At 49.7% G+C, this 16,592-nt stretch overlaps 1 protein-coding gene and 3 non-coding genes across 4 annotated transcripts; 3 read left to right on the forward strand and 1 right to left on the reverse strand.

The window, feature by feature from the left end:
• Positions 1 to 5,536: 5,536 nt before the first annotated feature.
• LOC136106851 (olfactory receptor 5P76-like) lies at positions 5,537 to 6,520 on the forward strand. Its single transcript, XM_065847512.2, has one exon. It carries the CDS (start codon positions 5,537 to 5,539, stop codon positions 6,518 to 6,520), a length of 984 nt encoding a protein of 327 aa, XP_065703584.2.
• Positions 6,521 to 9,615: 3,095 nt separating this feature from the next.
• On the forward strand, positions 9,616 to 9,687 carry TRNAM-CAU (transfer RNA methionine (anticodon CAU)). Its single transcript has one exon. It is a non-coding gene; the product is annotated as a tRNA-Met (tRNA).
• An 80-nt stretch (positions 9,688 to 9,767) lies between these two features.
• On the forward strand, positions 9,768 to 9,841 carry TRNAI-AAU (transfer RNA isoleucine (anticodon AAU)). The gene has a single exon. It is a non-coding gene; the product is annotated as a tRNA-Ile (tRNA).
• Positions 9,842 to 10,033: 192 nt separating this feature from the next.
• Positions 10,034 to 10,105, reverse strand: TRNAM-CAU (transfer RNA methionine (anticodon CAU)). Its single transcript has one exon. It is a non-coding gene; the product is annotated as a tRNA-Met (tRNA).
• Positions 10,106 to 16,592: the final 6,487 nt, after the last annotated feature.

The following is a 16,592-nucleotide window of genomic DNA, read 5'->3' on the forward strand; positions in this document are numbered from 1 at the left end:
AACAAACTGAAATTATTCCAACAGTGAAGTTGTTCACATGCAGCGTGTGTTTTTTTCAGTAATGGTTGTGTTTTCTGCACCTAGCGCTGGTGATCCAGGAGTGAGAAAAGCCAGTGCGTAACATGAGCACCCAGTGTCATGTCAGACGCACTCACGTCAATGCATTGTTCCAACTGACCTGCTGCTCTTGATGTTGCCTTCCTAAATTTAAGGGGAAAAAACACCTATTTGTTGTTCCTGCTGAGGGTCAATGGACTCTTCTTCCCCAGTGTGAATAACTGTTAACTTCCCAAACACTGAACACACATTTTTTTATCCATGTTGAACAACTTTATGAATAATTAACTGAGTCCTCATGAGTAACTGACGTCCAACTTAAGCATCTAATTTTAGAAGTCTCCAATTCAGGTGTCTCCTGAGCAAGAAACTTAACTAAGCTGCCTAAGCACAGGCATCTAGGACTATTTCAGATGCCCCAAAGTGTCAGAACTCCAACTATCACTCCAGTATGTCCTACACCATGGTGTGTGGATGTGTGTGGTAGCCTGTAGTATATATAGCCCCTTTATTTGGCATCTGAACCCCACTGCAGATTGATTGGCTGAATAGCTCTCCAGGCCATATTGACCAAATCTCCACAGACTATAAATGAGAGCTTAGACATCACAGTCACATGTATAGGGCTTACGAGGCAGAAACTGCAATGTTAGGTGTTTGATTCTGGGGCTGAGTGCAGGATTCAACTACTTGAACATAGATTTTATTCCGTATGGGATTTCTGCAGACTGGTGGCAGATGTGACACAATACTTGCTATAGACATGCATCCTTCTTGAGCAAAATGCAGGCAAGAAAAGAAACCTAAATTAACCTAAAATGATGTTGGACACATAAGTAAACTAACCCAATTTTCAATACACATAATATAGCTTGGATTTAATGGAAGAGAAAAAGCTCCATGTGAAACGAAGATAACTTGAGTTTATTGAGTGTCAAATTAGGCCAGATGGAGTCTTAACCTTCAGGTTCGGGTGAGCAGAATTCTCATTTTGTAGTTATGTGTTTCTCTGAGTGTACCTTTGCCAAGATTTCCAAATGTGTCCAACAGGTAAAGTGAGAAGCTCTTATACATCTCTCCGAAATTCCTTTTCTGTGCAGCCTAAGAGCATTCGTTTTTATTACCTGTGTCAGGGACCTGCTTACTGCTAATGTTCAGTGTGGCTGCCTGCCTTGTATTTCAAGTAATCTTACAGGCCAAAAGCAAATTGAAATTTTAATAAATCCTCAGGAAGATGCCATCTGTATTGGCAAGATCCTCCTTGATCTAAATGCTGGTGGAACACCTAGTTAAAACAACAACCAAAAGTCATTTGGTGTTGAGGTTATACTGTTACGATACAAATGCTTCTGAAGAACTGTAATTCATAAATTCTTCGTTTTGTTCTCTCTTCACAAGAGCACCAGATACAAGCCTTCCATGTACCCAAAAATGGGTACTCACATGAGATATGAAAAGTCTCCTCCTGGTGGCCAACCTTTTTTCCCCCAGCAGCTGATAATGCATTTTACATTGAACGCAATGTGCACACACCACCACTGCAGAGAGGGACAGTCCCTGGATGAGTCCCTCTCAGCACTCATGAACCTTGTGTTACTTTCCACCTCATGGCAGAACTCATGAAGACAGATGGAGGAGAGCCTATGATGGACCATGGCATAGCATGGGGAATAGGGCATCATTGGGTAGTACAGGAGCTGAGAAAAATGACTCTTTGAGTTACGTGGCAGCTAGAACTCAAGTATTTTACTTACTGATCAAGTGCTGTAATCATCCTCAGGTTTAAATAAAGACAGGAATCTCCTTAGAAGCTGGAGACATCAAATCCAAATTTACCCTGTTGAACATTTGACTATTTTAACTAGGTATCTGGATATCTGGAATCAACTAGATACTCAGTGCAGCTCTCTCAGTGGAGAGAGACACTTCTGAGAGTTTCCATCCCTCTTCAGGTGACAGTTTTAGTATTGGAAGACTCATCTTGCCCATTCTCTCTTCGCTTTCCAGATGGAGTTTGTAAATAACTAACTGAGGCAAGGTACCAATTTATAGTGTCTGAATTAATCATATGAAGGCATTAAGAACAGAGATTTGTCTTCTGGTGTCTCTTGCCCTTCAAACTGAAGTCTCTAGGTGGCACTGACACTGACTCAATGATGTAGCTGAGATCGTCTGGTTAAACACAAGCATTTTATTTCTATCATGGAAATGACAGAGCAGCTACTTGGTGGGAAACTAAGGGTATCTCATGTGAAAGACAACAGGCAGATTTCGTATTTCTGAAACAGATTTATTCCACCTCATGTTAGCAATCAAAACAGATGAGATTCAGTCTCTGCAGTTCAGCTAGGACCAGCTCTGTACCTGTGCAGCCCAAAGTCACTGTGACAGAAATTAATATTTCAGATTGTTCTGACTACACTGCCACCTAGTGGTGTTTGCACAGCACAACTTCCCTTTCTGCTTCAGGACTTCATTTTTTTCATGTGGTCTTTGAATTTTCCCTTGTTCATATATTTTTTTTTTTTCTTTTTAAGGCTCACCAAGCTGATGCAAAGATTATTCCTCGAGCTATTTCTGTCTGGCCTTAGAGACTAAACAGTCTAAACATTGACTAACAAATCACAGTCTAACAGGCCTTCTTAAATGCAAGCTAGGAAGCTGAGATTAAAAGCCAGGACCTGGAATGATTATCTCACTTATTTAGAACCATAGAACAGTTTGGGTTGGAAGGACCTTCAGAGGTCACCTAGGCCAAGCCCCCTGCCATGAGCAGGGACATCTTCACCAGCTCAGGTTGCTCAGAGCCCCGTCCAGCCTGGCCTGGGATGTCTCCAGGGATGGTTCATCCACCACCTCTCAGGCCAACCTGGGCCAGGCTCTCACCACCCTCAGTGTGAAAAGTTTCTTCCATATGTCTAGCTTGAATCTTCACTCTCGTAGTTTAAAACCATCACCCCTTGTGCTACCACAACAAGCCCTGCTCAAAAGTCTGTCCCCATCTTCATTATCATCCCCTTTTACGTCCAGAAAGGCCGCACTAAGGTCTCCCTGGAGCTTCTCTTCTCCAGCTGAACACCCCAGCTCTCTCGGTGGTATCTGTGGTACCACAGTGAGGAAAACATTCACCCTGCAGGAAACAGAACATCCAGAGCATGGCTGGCACTGGAGCAGCAGCCTGGCGTCAAATCCAGGCCCTAGTCAGTGTTAGACTCCAACACACCCGTAGAACCCAGTGCTGACTTGATCACAATGGTGATCATCGTAGTAATGTTTCCCTCACTTTTCATCCTATCTAACAATATAATTCCATCCAGGCCCAAAAGTAATAAAAATGTAGGCTAAGAAAATGCTAATTCAGTTAGAGCATACAGGAAAAGAATGGTTATTTATGTGCACATGAGGCTGATGACAACAACCTCTGCAAGGCTTTTGTTTGCTTGATAAACCCCTGGGGTGTTTTACTATTCTCAGCTCTGAAAAGGTTTTTAAGGAGTGAGCTGAAGGGAAGAACACTATCTACCTGACAGAATGAGAAAGAAGAGTTGGGATATTCAGTTGGCTAAAAAAATAGAAAAGAAGGAATTATATGGGGGAGAGGATCATTTCCAAACAAGGGGCTCTAATTTGTTATGTCATCTTGGATTTGGTTTTTGGGGGTATTTGTTTTGTTTTGTTTTGTTTTGTTTTTTCTTTATGGGAAAGTCAAGATTTTAAAGAAAATAAAGATGCGTACAAAACCATGAGAAGTGAAAGATTTTTTAATTGGATTTCAATGTTCCTGTGGCTTCAGGTAAGAAACAGTTGACTGACAGAGAAACAGGACACACTCCTGACATTTTCAGTTGACAGATGTTGGGAAATTGGCTAAAAAATGGGGGGTTGAAAGGGTAAGAGCTTAAAGAAAAGTTTAAAATCTGATCTGTGGAAAGAAATGTATGCCTTCAATAGTGTAGTCCCTGGTCACCTCCTATAGTGCCTAAATGCGGTGAGCAGCATCAAAAAGGAGGTGCAGTGCTCATGCTGACTCCTGCGCTGACACCTGAACTCCTCCTATTGTCAGTGGAAACAGATGGATAATTTCCTTAAATTATTTAATACAAAGTAGTTATATAAAGCATATCGGATGGATTACAGTCCAAAGCGCTTACCTCTCCCTGCAGACTGCAAGAGGACTTGGAGGTGAGTGCCTTGGATGCAGATGTTCCAAGTTGGGTGCCATCAAGTTGTTTCAAATGGATGCTGCCAAATCGGAGCGCTAGATCTGGGAAGACAATAGGCTGTACAAAACCCACCCCAAAGCTGTATGTGTAATAGAGGGTGTGTTTAGGGAACCCCGGGGCCGAACGTCATCCCTCCCAGTTGGTGAAGGGCCATGTGCCAGGTGTACGGGCTTGAAAAATGCACCCGATTAACGCATTGCCAGTACCTCGCCCAAACCTGTGCACATCTGGATAAAAATAAAGAAGCAAAAGGCAGCTTTTCTGTTCGGTTCTTTTGCCAGCACAGCCTTAACCACAGTGCTGTGTCTAGCTTGGGCCATTTAGTGGTGGGGCTTTTTTAGTATTTCTGTACTAAATAAATCCAGAAAAGGTCAGCGAAGATCTCCGGAGTTTTGGAAATCTAGAGAATGAGGTGATTCAGTATATGAGAGGAAAATAAAAAAGAACACTACGACAAGCAATAGGATTTATGTAAACTCTATTTTCTGATTATGGGTCTGGCAACTGAACTCTCTGAGTTCTCAGTGACAAGAAATACGTTCTTTCAGAAGGTAATTTATCCTCTCTGTTTTAGGATGAATTAAACTCCTTAAATCTGGAATCCTTTATTCTGCCTATTGACAAGACTTAAGGGTGAGAAAACTGGAAGGTGCTTTTGTGTGTGTTTGGAGATTTTTTGGCAGGGCAAACACATACCGAGGATGGTATAGATGTTCTTCATACTTCTTTTCGCTAGTGGAATTGGAGTCTTTTTCAGCCTTCTTCAAATAAGAAAAATGTCTGCATTAAAGACCATGCTACATAGCTATATATACTGAATATATAATATGCATAATATGTATACTAGCAGTGGGAATATGGCCGTGCTACTAGACCAAATGCTTCTCTTTTTTTCTTCTCTTTTCTTTTCACAACAGAAAGGAATTTGGCACTACTTGTGATGGTATCTAATGAAAGAAGTTGATTTTTAGTTTGCTTGCATGGAGTGGAAACCAGTTAGGAAGTACCTTTGTGCCGGAGGAGAAACACGGTCTTTGCTTCAGATTTAAGTGCTCTTCTCAGTATGTGGAGCAATAAGTAACGTGACTCTTAGTATGAGAGAAATCGTTATAGAAATCAGGTGACAGGTCTGATAATGCAAAGATTTTTTTTACTCTTTGCTTCTCTGTTTTGTGAAGAAACTTTCGCTGTGGAGCCCTAACTGTCAAGGTTAAATTGGTGCTAACATTGCCTGATTTATCACTAGAAAAGAAGTCATGACAAAGCAAAAGTGGGAAAACAGAACAGCTGTTACAGAGTTCATCCTCCTGGGGTTTGGGAACGGCCCCGAAGTGGATTCTCTTCTCTTCCTGATATTTCTGTCAATCTATGCTGTGACCATAACTGGAAACACCTTCATCATTGTGCTGGTGATGACAAATCGGCACCTTCACACACCAATGTACTTCTTCCTGGGCAATCTGGCCTGCTTGGAAATCTGCTACAGCTCAAATATCTTGCCAAGGATGCTGCTCAGCTACCTGGGTGGAGACAGAAGCATTTCAGTCAATGGGTGTTTTACACAATACTATTTTTTTGGCTGCTTGGCAGCTGCGGAGTGCTACCTGCTGTCAGCGATGTCCTACGACAGGTACCTGGCGGTGTGCGAGCCCCTGCGCTACGCGTCCCGCATGGACAACAAGCTCTGTCTCCAGCTGGCTGCCGCCTCCTGGATAAGCGGCTTTCTGTCCAATTCTATACTCACATTCCTGATCTCAAGCTTAGATTTCTGTGGGCCTAACAAAATTGAACACTTTTTCTGCGACTCGTTCCCGATGATAAGGCTGTCCTGCAGTGACGCCCGTGTGGCGGGACTTGTCACTTCTCTCGTGGCGGCTGTGTGCTCGCTGCCGCCGTTTCTGCTGACGTTCTCATCCTATCTCTACATCATTGCCACAGTCATGAGAATTCCTTCTGCTGCTGGAAGGAAAAAGGCCTTTTCCACTTGCTCCTCACACCTTATTGTGGTGATTCTTTTTTACTGGTCAATATTAACTGTCTATGTACTTCCTCATCAAGACACCCAAACATCTGCAAACAAAGTCTTGTCTGTTTTTTATACCATTCTCACTCCCTTGGTTAATCCTCTCATCTACAGTCTGAGAAACAGAGAAGTAAAGGAAGCTCTGCAAAAACAGACAAGTAAATTGAAGGCTTTCAGAGGGCTGCTCTCTGTTAAAAACGGGGGTAATAATCCTTAATGAGTGACAGGTCCAGATACAATTATGTGGCATGAGAATATAGTTAATTTGGATAAAGCTTGGAAATATATAGTTATACATCTTAAAAATGAGTAAGCAGAGAAACAAAATAGGTGAATAGTCTTGCTGTAGGTTACGGGGGTGATGTGGACAAAGAACATGAATATTTAATGAACTGTAAACACTATAAAGTAAGCAAAATAAATCCGCAAATGTCACTGTATATGCACCATTGCACGTGGTATCTTCTTGCTGCTTACTTGCTTTCTTTGCCCTCACTACAGCTGAAATTCAGTCCAGAATAAGTTGAAACTCAATTTATAGCAGATAGACCATTTGTTCATTAATGTTATGCTCTGGATTACTCTTAGTTTTTACATCTATAGCATAGGTGTCTACATCCAAGACAGTTATCTGGACTCCCTTGATTGCAAATGAAGAGAGTGAGAAACATTTTCTTGAATGTGGTTAGTCTAATCTGCTTTGGATGTGTGGTTTCAGTGAATATAAACCATGCTCTAGAAGGACCCAGTTCAATATACAATATAAAGAAAGGTTGGTCAGAGGGAACATGGGTCAAGATGGTAACATACTGAAAGGGGTTGTGTTTTATACCAATGCAGACTTATCATAGAATTATAGAATAGTTTGGGTTGGAAGGTGCCGTCAGAGGGTATGGGATTCAGTTCAAGATTATGACATCTAACTGTAGGTATGTATATATAGGTGAGCACTCACCTGCCCATCAAATTCAATGACAATCTAATCAATAAAATCAGCAGCATTTAAGGAGTGAGCAACTCAGAGGAGCCTCAAGTTACACCAGGGAAGGTTCAGATTGAATATTAGGAAACATTTATTCATGGAAAGGTTTGTGAAGCTGTGGAACAGGCTGCCCAGGGCAGTGGTGACATCACCATCCCTGGAGGGGTTTAAAAGACATATAGACAAGGCTCTCAGGGACATGGAGTAGTGCCAGAGTCAGGTCATGGTTGGACTCGATGATCTTAAGGGTCTCTTCCAACCAAAATGATTCTACGATTCTATTCCGAGTTTCACACAGCTGGCTCTTGAAAACTTCCAAGGACAGAGGCTGCACAACTTCCCTGCATGACCTGCTCCACCGTTTGACTGTCTTCATGGTCAAAAACTTTGCCCTTATGTGTGATGTGCCCCTCCAGCAGCTGCCTGGTTCCTGGAGTCACCGTGGGGCAGATGTGGGAGGTCTGAGCATGGCCCGGATGTCACCACACAGGCAGCAAGTGTTCCTGAGCTGGCCTGGCTGGTCCTTGTATCAAGCCCTTGCTGGGTGCCTGGTTGACCTTCTTGGGACACCAAGGCAAAGCATTTGTGAGATGGTTGCTTGTCCCACTGCCCCAGAAGGTCCCACACATCCAGGTGGCCTAAGCAGGCAGGACCAGGGGATGGGACAGCACTTGTGACAGGCCTGACTAGATTAAGTCCGTCAATAAAATCCAACAAAATGCCTGAAGCAGAGGTGTCCTGCAAGGCAAGAACATCTTGGTAGGGTCAGTAACTCTTGGGGGCTGTCATTCCAGGACACAAGAGGAGGAAAGGGCTTGGACAAAAATCTGTGTACCACCAATGAGGCAGAACACCAACCCCCAGGAGGTCCTCCCGCTTCCTTGCACTGGCTGGAAGTGGGTGTGGGAGTGAAGAGGGAGGCAGACAGGCCGGCACTGCCAGAAACCCACGAGGCCAAAAGCTCTAATGGGTGAGCACACGGGCGGAAGCTTCAGCTTCTCCTCCAACATGAGGATCCAAATCGCAGTGCTGACCGGGACTCCTCCTTTTACACCCGAGTCTTGCTCCATGGAGCTGGTGTGAACGCAGTGATGTATTCTGAGATTAATGGGGCGTGCAATGTGCTGAGAGGTCCAGCTCCTGGGCTTTATGCTCTTTTTTTGTTCAAAAAAAAAAATATTTAAATCTCCCAATTGCCAACAGTTTTGCAAACCGGCCTCACAAAGTTGTGAGAAACTCGTGCAAAAATACACCCACATTCATTCTTTTGTGTTCCACACAGGATACTTGTGTGTTTTCCTGAAATCTCTCGCAGAGCAGGTTGTAGTGGAAAGGGACCTGGGGGTCCTGGGGACAGCAGGGTGACCATGAGCCAGCACTGGGCCCTTGTGGCCAGGAAGGCCAATGGGACCTGGGGTGGGTTAGAAGGGGGTGGTCAGTAGGTCAGAGAGGTTCTCCTGCCCCTCTGCTCTGCCCTGGGGAGACCACACCTGGAATCTTGTGTCCAGTTGTGGCCCCTCAGCTCCAGAAGGACAGGGAACTGCTGGAGAGAGTCCAGCGCAGCCACCAAGATGCTGAAGGGAGTGGAGCATCTCCCGTGTGAGGAAAGGCTGAGGGAGCTGGGGCTCTGGAGCTGGAGAAGAGGAGACTGAGGGGGGACTCATTCCTGGGGATCAATATGGAAAGGGGCAGTGTCAGGAGGATGGAGCCAGGCTCTTCTGGGTGACAACCAGTGACAGGACAAGGGGCAATGGGTACAAACTGGAACACAGGAGGTTCCACTGAAAGAGGAGAAGAAACTTGTTGGGGGTGAGGGTGTCAGAGCCTGGCCCAGGCTGCCCAGGGAGGTTGTGGAGTCTCCTTCTGTGCAGACATTCAAACCCGCCTGGACCCCTTCCTGTGGAACCTCAGCTGGGTGTTCCTGCTCCATGGGGGGATTGCACTGCATGAGCTTTCCAGGTCCCTTCCAGCCCCTCACATTCTGGGATTCTGGGATTCTGACGGGTGAATGGCAGCTCCTGCCAGGCGGGGAGAAGACCCCAGATGGGTTTTTTCTCTGCTCAGCTTTCAGTGGGGGGATTTGTCTCCAGTCCCCGGGAGAAGCTCAAAGCTCTTTCGCAGGTGGGACACATCGCAGTGTGTTCGTTCACAGTCACCCGGGTGTGGGGGACAGCAGGGCTGTTAACGTCACCCTGTGCGTGGTGCTGGGGTGGGGGAACCCCAGTGCCCCCGCGGGACCCCCCATGGCAGCGTCCCCAGAGCCCCTGCGGAGAACCCGCCGGGCCGGTGGTTGGATGGGGCTGGGTACACCCGGCGGTTACCACGGCAACAGCAGAGTGGCGCAGCGGAAGCGTGCTGGGCCCATAACCCAGAGGTCGATGGATCGAAACCATCCTCTGCTAATTGCTAATTAATTTATTTATTGCTCTTCCCAGCGCCGGACCCAGAGCCGGGAGTGGCGCGGGAAAACGCGCAGTATCACGGCCGGTTAGCTCAGTCGGTTAGAGCGTGGTGCTAATAACGCCAAGGTCGCGGGTTCGATCCCCGTACGGGCCATAGACTTTTGCTTTACCTTTTTTTTTTTTCACTCACTCCGGTTTATCCTGTTTATCCCGCCCAGCGCTGGGCGGCGATCGCACAGGGACCCGCAATGCTCCCACCAAGGCCCCGCAACGCGGCAGGCCCAGAAAGCATAAAGCATCCCCGGGAAACAAGAAAAAGAAAAAAACAAGAGGGAAAAACCGTACTTAGCAGAGGACGGTTTCGATCCATCGACCTCTGGGTTATGGGCCCAGCACGCTTCCGCTGCGCCACTCTGCTCGCCGCGAGAAGTGCCCCGTGCGCCCGCACATAGCGACTGGGAGGTGCCGCCCCACCCGTGCCCTGGGGGTCCCCTGGGACAGCTACCCCCGGTCCCTCCTCAGGCTTTCCCGACCCCTCCTGTCGCAGTTTTCAGTTCGCATTGGAGAGGACAAACCTCATCGCGTGCTGCAGCTGATAGTGCCCGTTTGAACAGTGAGGAGTCGTCAGAAAATGGCCTTGCGCAGGAAGGCGGTGACCGATCAGCCTGCCACACGCGGGTCTCATTAAGCACCCTGATAGAGCCGCAAAGCAGAATACACAAACTATGTTATCACCAACACCACCGCCACCGCTGGCTGCGCTGGCGGGGAGGCCGAGGGTGCTGCCCCCCGCCAGCTGCCCCCGGGGGGAGGTTTTCCTTACCCCGCGTTATCTCCCGCTCTCCCTTTTTTTAATATTTTGCCCATAACAAACGTTCGTCATTATAGCCAATGTATGCCATCAGCTACAGACACCCCTACTAATTCTTCGGGCCACCAGCCTGTACCAGCACCTCTGAGTGACACCCGGGGGATCTCCCGTGAGCTGTTGACAAACCCAGCAGCCTAATGTGGTCAAGGCTTTGTCCCCAGCTTCAGCTGCAACGCTGAGCATTTGTCCCCAGGAGGCACATACACCCCAGCTTGGTAGACAGGTAACACGCAGCCCCTTTCATACCCTTTTCCTTCTATTTTCCCACATTCATGGCTCCCCAAACTACCTTGATCCCTCCTTTTCCCCAGCTTTGGTTCCTTCCCCTGGACATCCCATAACAAGTCCTGTACAATCCCAAAATGCTCTTCCCCCACATCCCGTCAGATGTCTCCCCCCCCCTCGGCCCCACGGGTGACCTGCAGAGCTGTCCCATGTGCCCAGTGACAGTTCCACCTCCTGGCCCAGGGACACCCTGTCCAGGGGCAGCACTGGCACTGCTGGACAGGCTGGAGAGCTGGGTGGGGAAAAATTTAACGAAATAGAACAAGGGCAAGTGTAGAGTCTTGAATCTGGGAAGGAACAACCCCAGGTTCCAGTGTAAGTTGGGGAATGACCTATTAGAGAGCAGTGTAGGGGAAAGGGACCTGGGGGTCCTGGGGACAGCAGGGTGACCATGAGCCAGCACTGGGCCCTTGTGGCCAGGAAGGCAATGGTACCTGGGGTGGGTTAGAAGGGGGTGGTCAGTAGGTCAGAGAGGTTCTCCTGCCCCTCTGCTCTGCCCTGGGGAGACCACACCTGGAATATTGTGTCCAGTTGTGGCCCCTCAGTTCCAGAAGGACAGGGAACTGCTGGAGAGAGTCCAGCGCAGCCACCAAGATGCTGAAGGGAGTGGAGCATCTCCTGTGTGAGGAAAGGCTGAGGGAGCTGGGGCTCTGGAGCTGGAGAAGAGGAGACTGAGGGGGGACTCATTCCTGGGGATCAATATGGAAAGGGGCAGTGTCAGGAGGATGGAGCCAGGCTCTTCTGGGTGACAACCAGTGACAGGACAAGGGGCAATGGGTGCAAACTGGAACACAGGAGGTTCCACTTAAATTTGAGAAGTGATCCTTCCCCTGTGCTCTGCACTGGGGAGGCCACACCTGGAATATTGTGTTCAGTTCTGGGCCCCTCAGGTCAGGAAAGAGATGGAAGTGCTGGAGCGGATCCAGAGAAGAGCAACAAGACTGGGGAAGGGACTGGAACACAAGCCCTGTGGGGAGAGGCTGAGGGAGCTGGGCTTGTTCAGTCTGGAGCAGAGGAGGCTTAGAGCTGAGCTCAGCACTCTCTAGAACGACCTGAAGGGCAGTTCTAGCCAGGGGGGATTGGGCTCTTCTCCCAGGCAGTCAGCAATAGGACAAGGGGGCAGGGGCTTCAACTCTGCCAGGGGAAATTGAGGCTGGAGATGAGAAAGCAATTCTGTGCAGAGAGAGTGGTCAGCATTGGAATGGCTGCCCAGGGAGGTGCTGGACTCACCGGCCCTGGAGGTTTGTAAACTGAGATTGGCCATGGCACTTAGTGCCGTGATCTGGAAAATGGACTGGAGTTGGACCAAGGGTTGGACTGGATGATCTCTGAGGTCTCTTCCAACCCAGTCCATTATGTGATTCTGTGATTCTGTTGTGGAGTCTCCTTCTGTGCAGACATTCAAACCCGCCTGGACACCTTCCTGTGGAACCTCAGCTGGGTGTTCCCGCTCCATGGGGGGATTGCACTGGATGAGCTTTCCAGGCCCCTTCCAACCCCTGACATTCTGGGATTCTGAGATGGGTCATCCCGCAGCCCATCTGCACCACCAGCTCCAAAGGCTGCACCCATGGTGGGTGTAGCCACCCCACAGAGCCCCACCAACAGGTCCCCTTGCACCCCCAAAAGCGTGCCTTCCCCAATGTGCATCTTCTTCCTGCAGCAGAGCTGGGGCTGATCCCTCCTTTTACTCCAACTGCTGCAGTTTTGGGAGGGAACTGGGCAGGAAGGATCAGCCCCTGCCCCTACCAACCCTGGCCCTCCCTGTTCCTCTCCATGCCACCTCCTGTCCCACCCCACATCCTGCAGTGTCCCTTGCACCAGCCTCGGGGACCCACAGCCCCCACACTGCCCGGTACCCCAGGACGCTGAAGCTGAGGTGCTGTGGTGAGTCTGCCCTGCCCCACGGTGCTGTGGCCCAGCTGCTGCACCTCACTCCCACCCCACAGGACCCCTTGCAGCTCCAGCAGGAAGCCAGGACAGGGCTGTGAGACAGGATGGACACGAGCTTGGGGGTCAGGATGCAGCTTGACGGAGGTGGGGGTCAGATGTGAAGCTGGGGATCAGTCCTGGGCTTGGGGTCAGACACGAGGATGTGGCTGTAATGGGGAGGTGTCAGGGATGAAGCAGGAGCTCAGACATGGGATGCAGCTCAGGGTCATCAGCACAGACCATTCCTGAGCTTGGTGGTGATCCTTGGATATCAGGCTCCTTCCTTGGCCCTCTCTTCCCTCCAAGGCCTCATCCCATGGGCCTGTTTGAAGCAGACCCCTAAAGAGGCCAAACTCCACCCTCCTGAAGTCCAGCATTGTTATCTTCATTTTCACCTGGCTACCTCTCCTCACGACCCTGAACTCTACCTTCCCATGGTCACTGCAGCCACAGCTGCCTTTGACCTCCACATCCCTAACAAGCTCCTCCTTGTTGGTGGGTCTGAGGTCCAGCAGAACACCTCTCCTGTTGGCTCCCCTATTGCCTGGGTCAGGGAGTTGTCATCAGTGCTCTCCTGGAACCTCCCTTTTGCGTTGTCCTACCAGCACATACCAGGGTCATCCCCATGAGGACAACCAGGGTCTGTGAACATGAGGTCTCTTCCAGCTGGCTGTAGGCAGCCTCATTGATTTGTTCTTCCAGGACAGATGGCTCGTACCAGACATCCACTGGTCAGCTCTTTAATCCCGACCCATACACTCTCAGGTAGCTCCTCACCGCTCCCAGCAGAGCTCCAGGTACCCGGAGCTGCCTCACATGAAGGACAACTCCAGCTCCCTGTCACCCCACCCTCTCCTTCCCAAAACGCCCCTCCATGGCACCACTCCACCCTGTGTGCCATCCCACCACATCTCCACAACCCCAACAAGACCACACAGGTCTCCAGTTGCTTGCTCCCCGCGCTGTGTGCGTCAGCACACCAGCATGTCAGAGAGGCAGCCCAGCACGGTGACTGCCCAGACAAGTTTGGGAAATTTGTCCATAGTGGTGCCTTGTAGGCACCTCCTTGCTTGCCTGCAGGTGCTGAAGGTCACCCCACTTGAGACCCATCTTGCTGACTTCGCATTCCCTTTCCTTCGCATCATGTCAGACCCTTTGCTTGGCAGCCCTGTCTTCCACCTCCATACCCCTGACTATCTCCCCCCCAGCTTTGGAGTCACGTTTGATGCTCTGCAGGTTGCCCTTGGGAGTATCATCGGTGCCCACATGAAGAACAGCAGGTGACGGTCAGAGGGTCAGACAAGCTTTGGCAGTCCCTACACCACAGCCCAGCTCCGGGCCCCAACAGGCTGCACACTTCTCTGGACAGGTCCTGCCATACCCTGCCACATGGAGTCACCCCACTGCAGTCACTTGCTGCTTCTGCTGCTCTTGTAGTTTGCAACAGGTAGCCCAGACGGTCCATTTGAAAGGACCCTACCTCCTCCTCAGCTTTGAGGACAGTGAACCTCTTCTGTTGCTGCAAGTCTTCAGGGGCAGCAGGAGCTCCCTCTCGCTGCCACAAGTCAGCAGCTTCCAGCCCTTGTCTTCCTTGGGGGTGACTGAGGGCAGAGCTCATGGGGCTGCAGGTTCCGCAGCAGGAGCAGGAGGGGCAGGGCTGAGCTCTTCTCTGTGACAGTGACAGAGCCCAGGGAACGGCAGAAGATGTGCCAGGGAGGGTCAGTGGGACATGAGGAAAAGGTTCTTCACCCAGAGGTGCTGGACACTGAACAGGCTCCCAGGGAGGTGTCACGGTCCCAACCTGACGGTGTTCAAGCAGAGACTGGACAACGTCCTCAGACACACGGGGTGACCTGTGGGGTGTCCTGTGCAGGGACAGGAGTTGGACTCCAATGATCCTGGTGGGTCCCTTCCAGACTTGGACTCCAATGATCCTGGTGGGTCCCTTCCAACTCAGGACTTCTACGATTCTTGGTAGTCTCCACCGATGATCTACAGACCCTGCCTGTTGTCCCACTGCAGCCAAGGTCTGGGGATCGCCAAGTGTGGGGTCTGAGAAGATCCTGTCTCTCACACTCTCTGATGCAGCTTCACCTGCATTCTGCCTGTTACTCTGCTTGCTAACACAGGTCTTCAACAACGCAGCTCCAGCAGGACTGAACACCTCTGCCTTGGGGAGAGACCCCAGCAGCCTGGGATTCGCTGGGCTTCACCCACCATCCAAAACTCTGCCTGCATTGAAGCCTCTGCTCCAACACCTGCTGGAGAACACGTGGTGTGCTGTGCCACCACTGCACCCGAGATCCGGGCTGCTCTGAACCCAGGTGAGGTTCCCCTCTCTGCAGCCTTCTCTCTGTTAGCTACACTGCCCAGCCAGCTGCCGCTCAGCCCATTTTCCACCCACCAGGCCTCTCTCCTCACTGTGGCCACAGGGTCACTGCTGGAGACCACACCGAAAGGCTTCCTTGACTCAAGGAAAATTACTCTCAACTCTTCTCACATCATCCAAGCCAGTTGTCACAACAGCCAGACAAAAGAGCAGAGTGAAGATGCTCCAAAAGCAACTCAGGCTGCAGAGGTGCCACACCTGCTGCAGATGTTTTGAAGGGACAGGATATAAAACCACACGCTGAGCACTTTAATTCAGCTCGGTAGTATGGAAAGGAGCGCAGGAGAGCCTGCCCAGGACTGGACAGCAGGGGGAGGAACGGGCAGCAGAGCTCAGGATGCAGTGGGGGCTCGGAGGCGGGCGGGCTGGTACAACACAGCCGGTATCTCAGCCTGCAGAGGGATAAATAAAGGAAATGCACATATGGAACGGGTTAAAGAGAGGAGGCAGAGCACCTGCAGGTAAAACCCACATGGTGCTTCAGTCCTTCTGTTCTCAAGAAAGGTCAATATACCACACAGAGAAGGTTCAAGTTTCATCTCAAGTCTGCTCACCGTTGTTGTAGGGACAGAGAACACCAAGAATAATTCTTCTAAGAGAGCCCTTCAGCTGCTCTTTTTCACCAGCAAACTCAGCTTTCAGCTTCCCAGCTGGTGTGGTACAGTTTGGGCTCTGGGGATTTTTTGGGGTGCACGTTCTTACAAGATCAGAGCAGGAGATACCCAGACCTTGCAAATGCAAAGCAGCAGTGGCTTGTAAGCGATCCCACCTGGATGCCTTTCCTACGGCAGAGCTGTACTCCCCAGTATTTTTTCCTCTTGGTCAGGAAGAGATTTTAGCACCTGTTGAACCAGGTTCATGGGAGCTCATTGGGCCTAGGAAACACTATCTATCACCCACAAAGAACAGAGGCACTTTCTCCTAATTAGGGAAATGGATTTCAGCACCGGCTCCTGAGCTGCCAAGGCACTGGGTACGCTCTGCAATGACAAACGGCAACACTCAAGCTCTAACAAATCACTTACCCGGTTTAGCTACTTGCATGTATCTTACTCAAAGTGATGAAGCTGTTCTCTCCCTTATCTGGCTCAACCTCATTTAACCTGGCTCATTAAGCAAAGGGCTCTGTAACAGTTTATAAATGAATAATCACATTGGCATCACTGGAAGGACTAAATGTTGTGCAATTATGCTACGTGATACACGAAGCTGCTTTTCCAATTGAGGGGCTGAAGCCCACGTGAGCACGTGAAGGGAACAGGGCAACCAGCAGCTAAAGCACAAGGACATACCCCACCAGACGGGTTTTAGGGGAATCCACAGCACCGCAGGGCTCGGTGATACCAATACATGACCCACCTCAGCACTATTCACCTCATCACCCAGCCAGTCAGACTTTCTGCTCTAACAACTCCAGTGAAAACATCG

Source organism: Patagioenas fasciata, chromosome 12 (genome assembly GCF_037038585.1).
Source record: "Patagioenas fasciata isolate bPatFas1 chromosome 12, bPatFas1.hap1, whole genome shotgun sequence".
Classification (NCBI taxonomy): domain Eukaryota; kingdom Metazoa; phylum Chordata; class Aves; order Columbiformes; family Columbidae; genus Patagioenas; species Patagioenas fasciata.

Excerpts from the sequence above, each read along its gene's own strand:
- LOC136106851 (XM_065847512.2), top strand. The coding sequence starts at position 5,537 with ATGACAAAGCAAAAGTGGGAAAACAGAACAGCTGTTACAGAGTTCATC.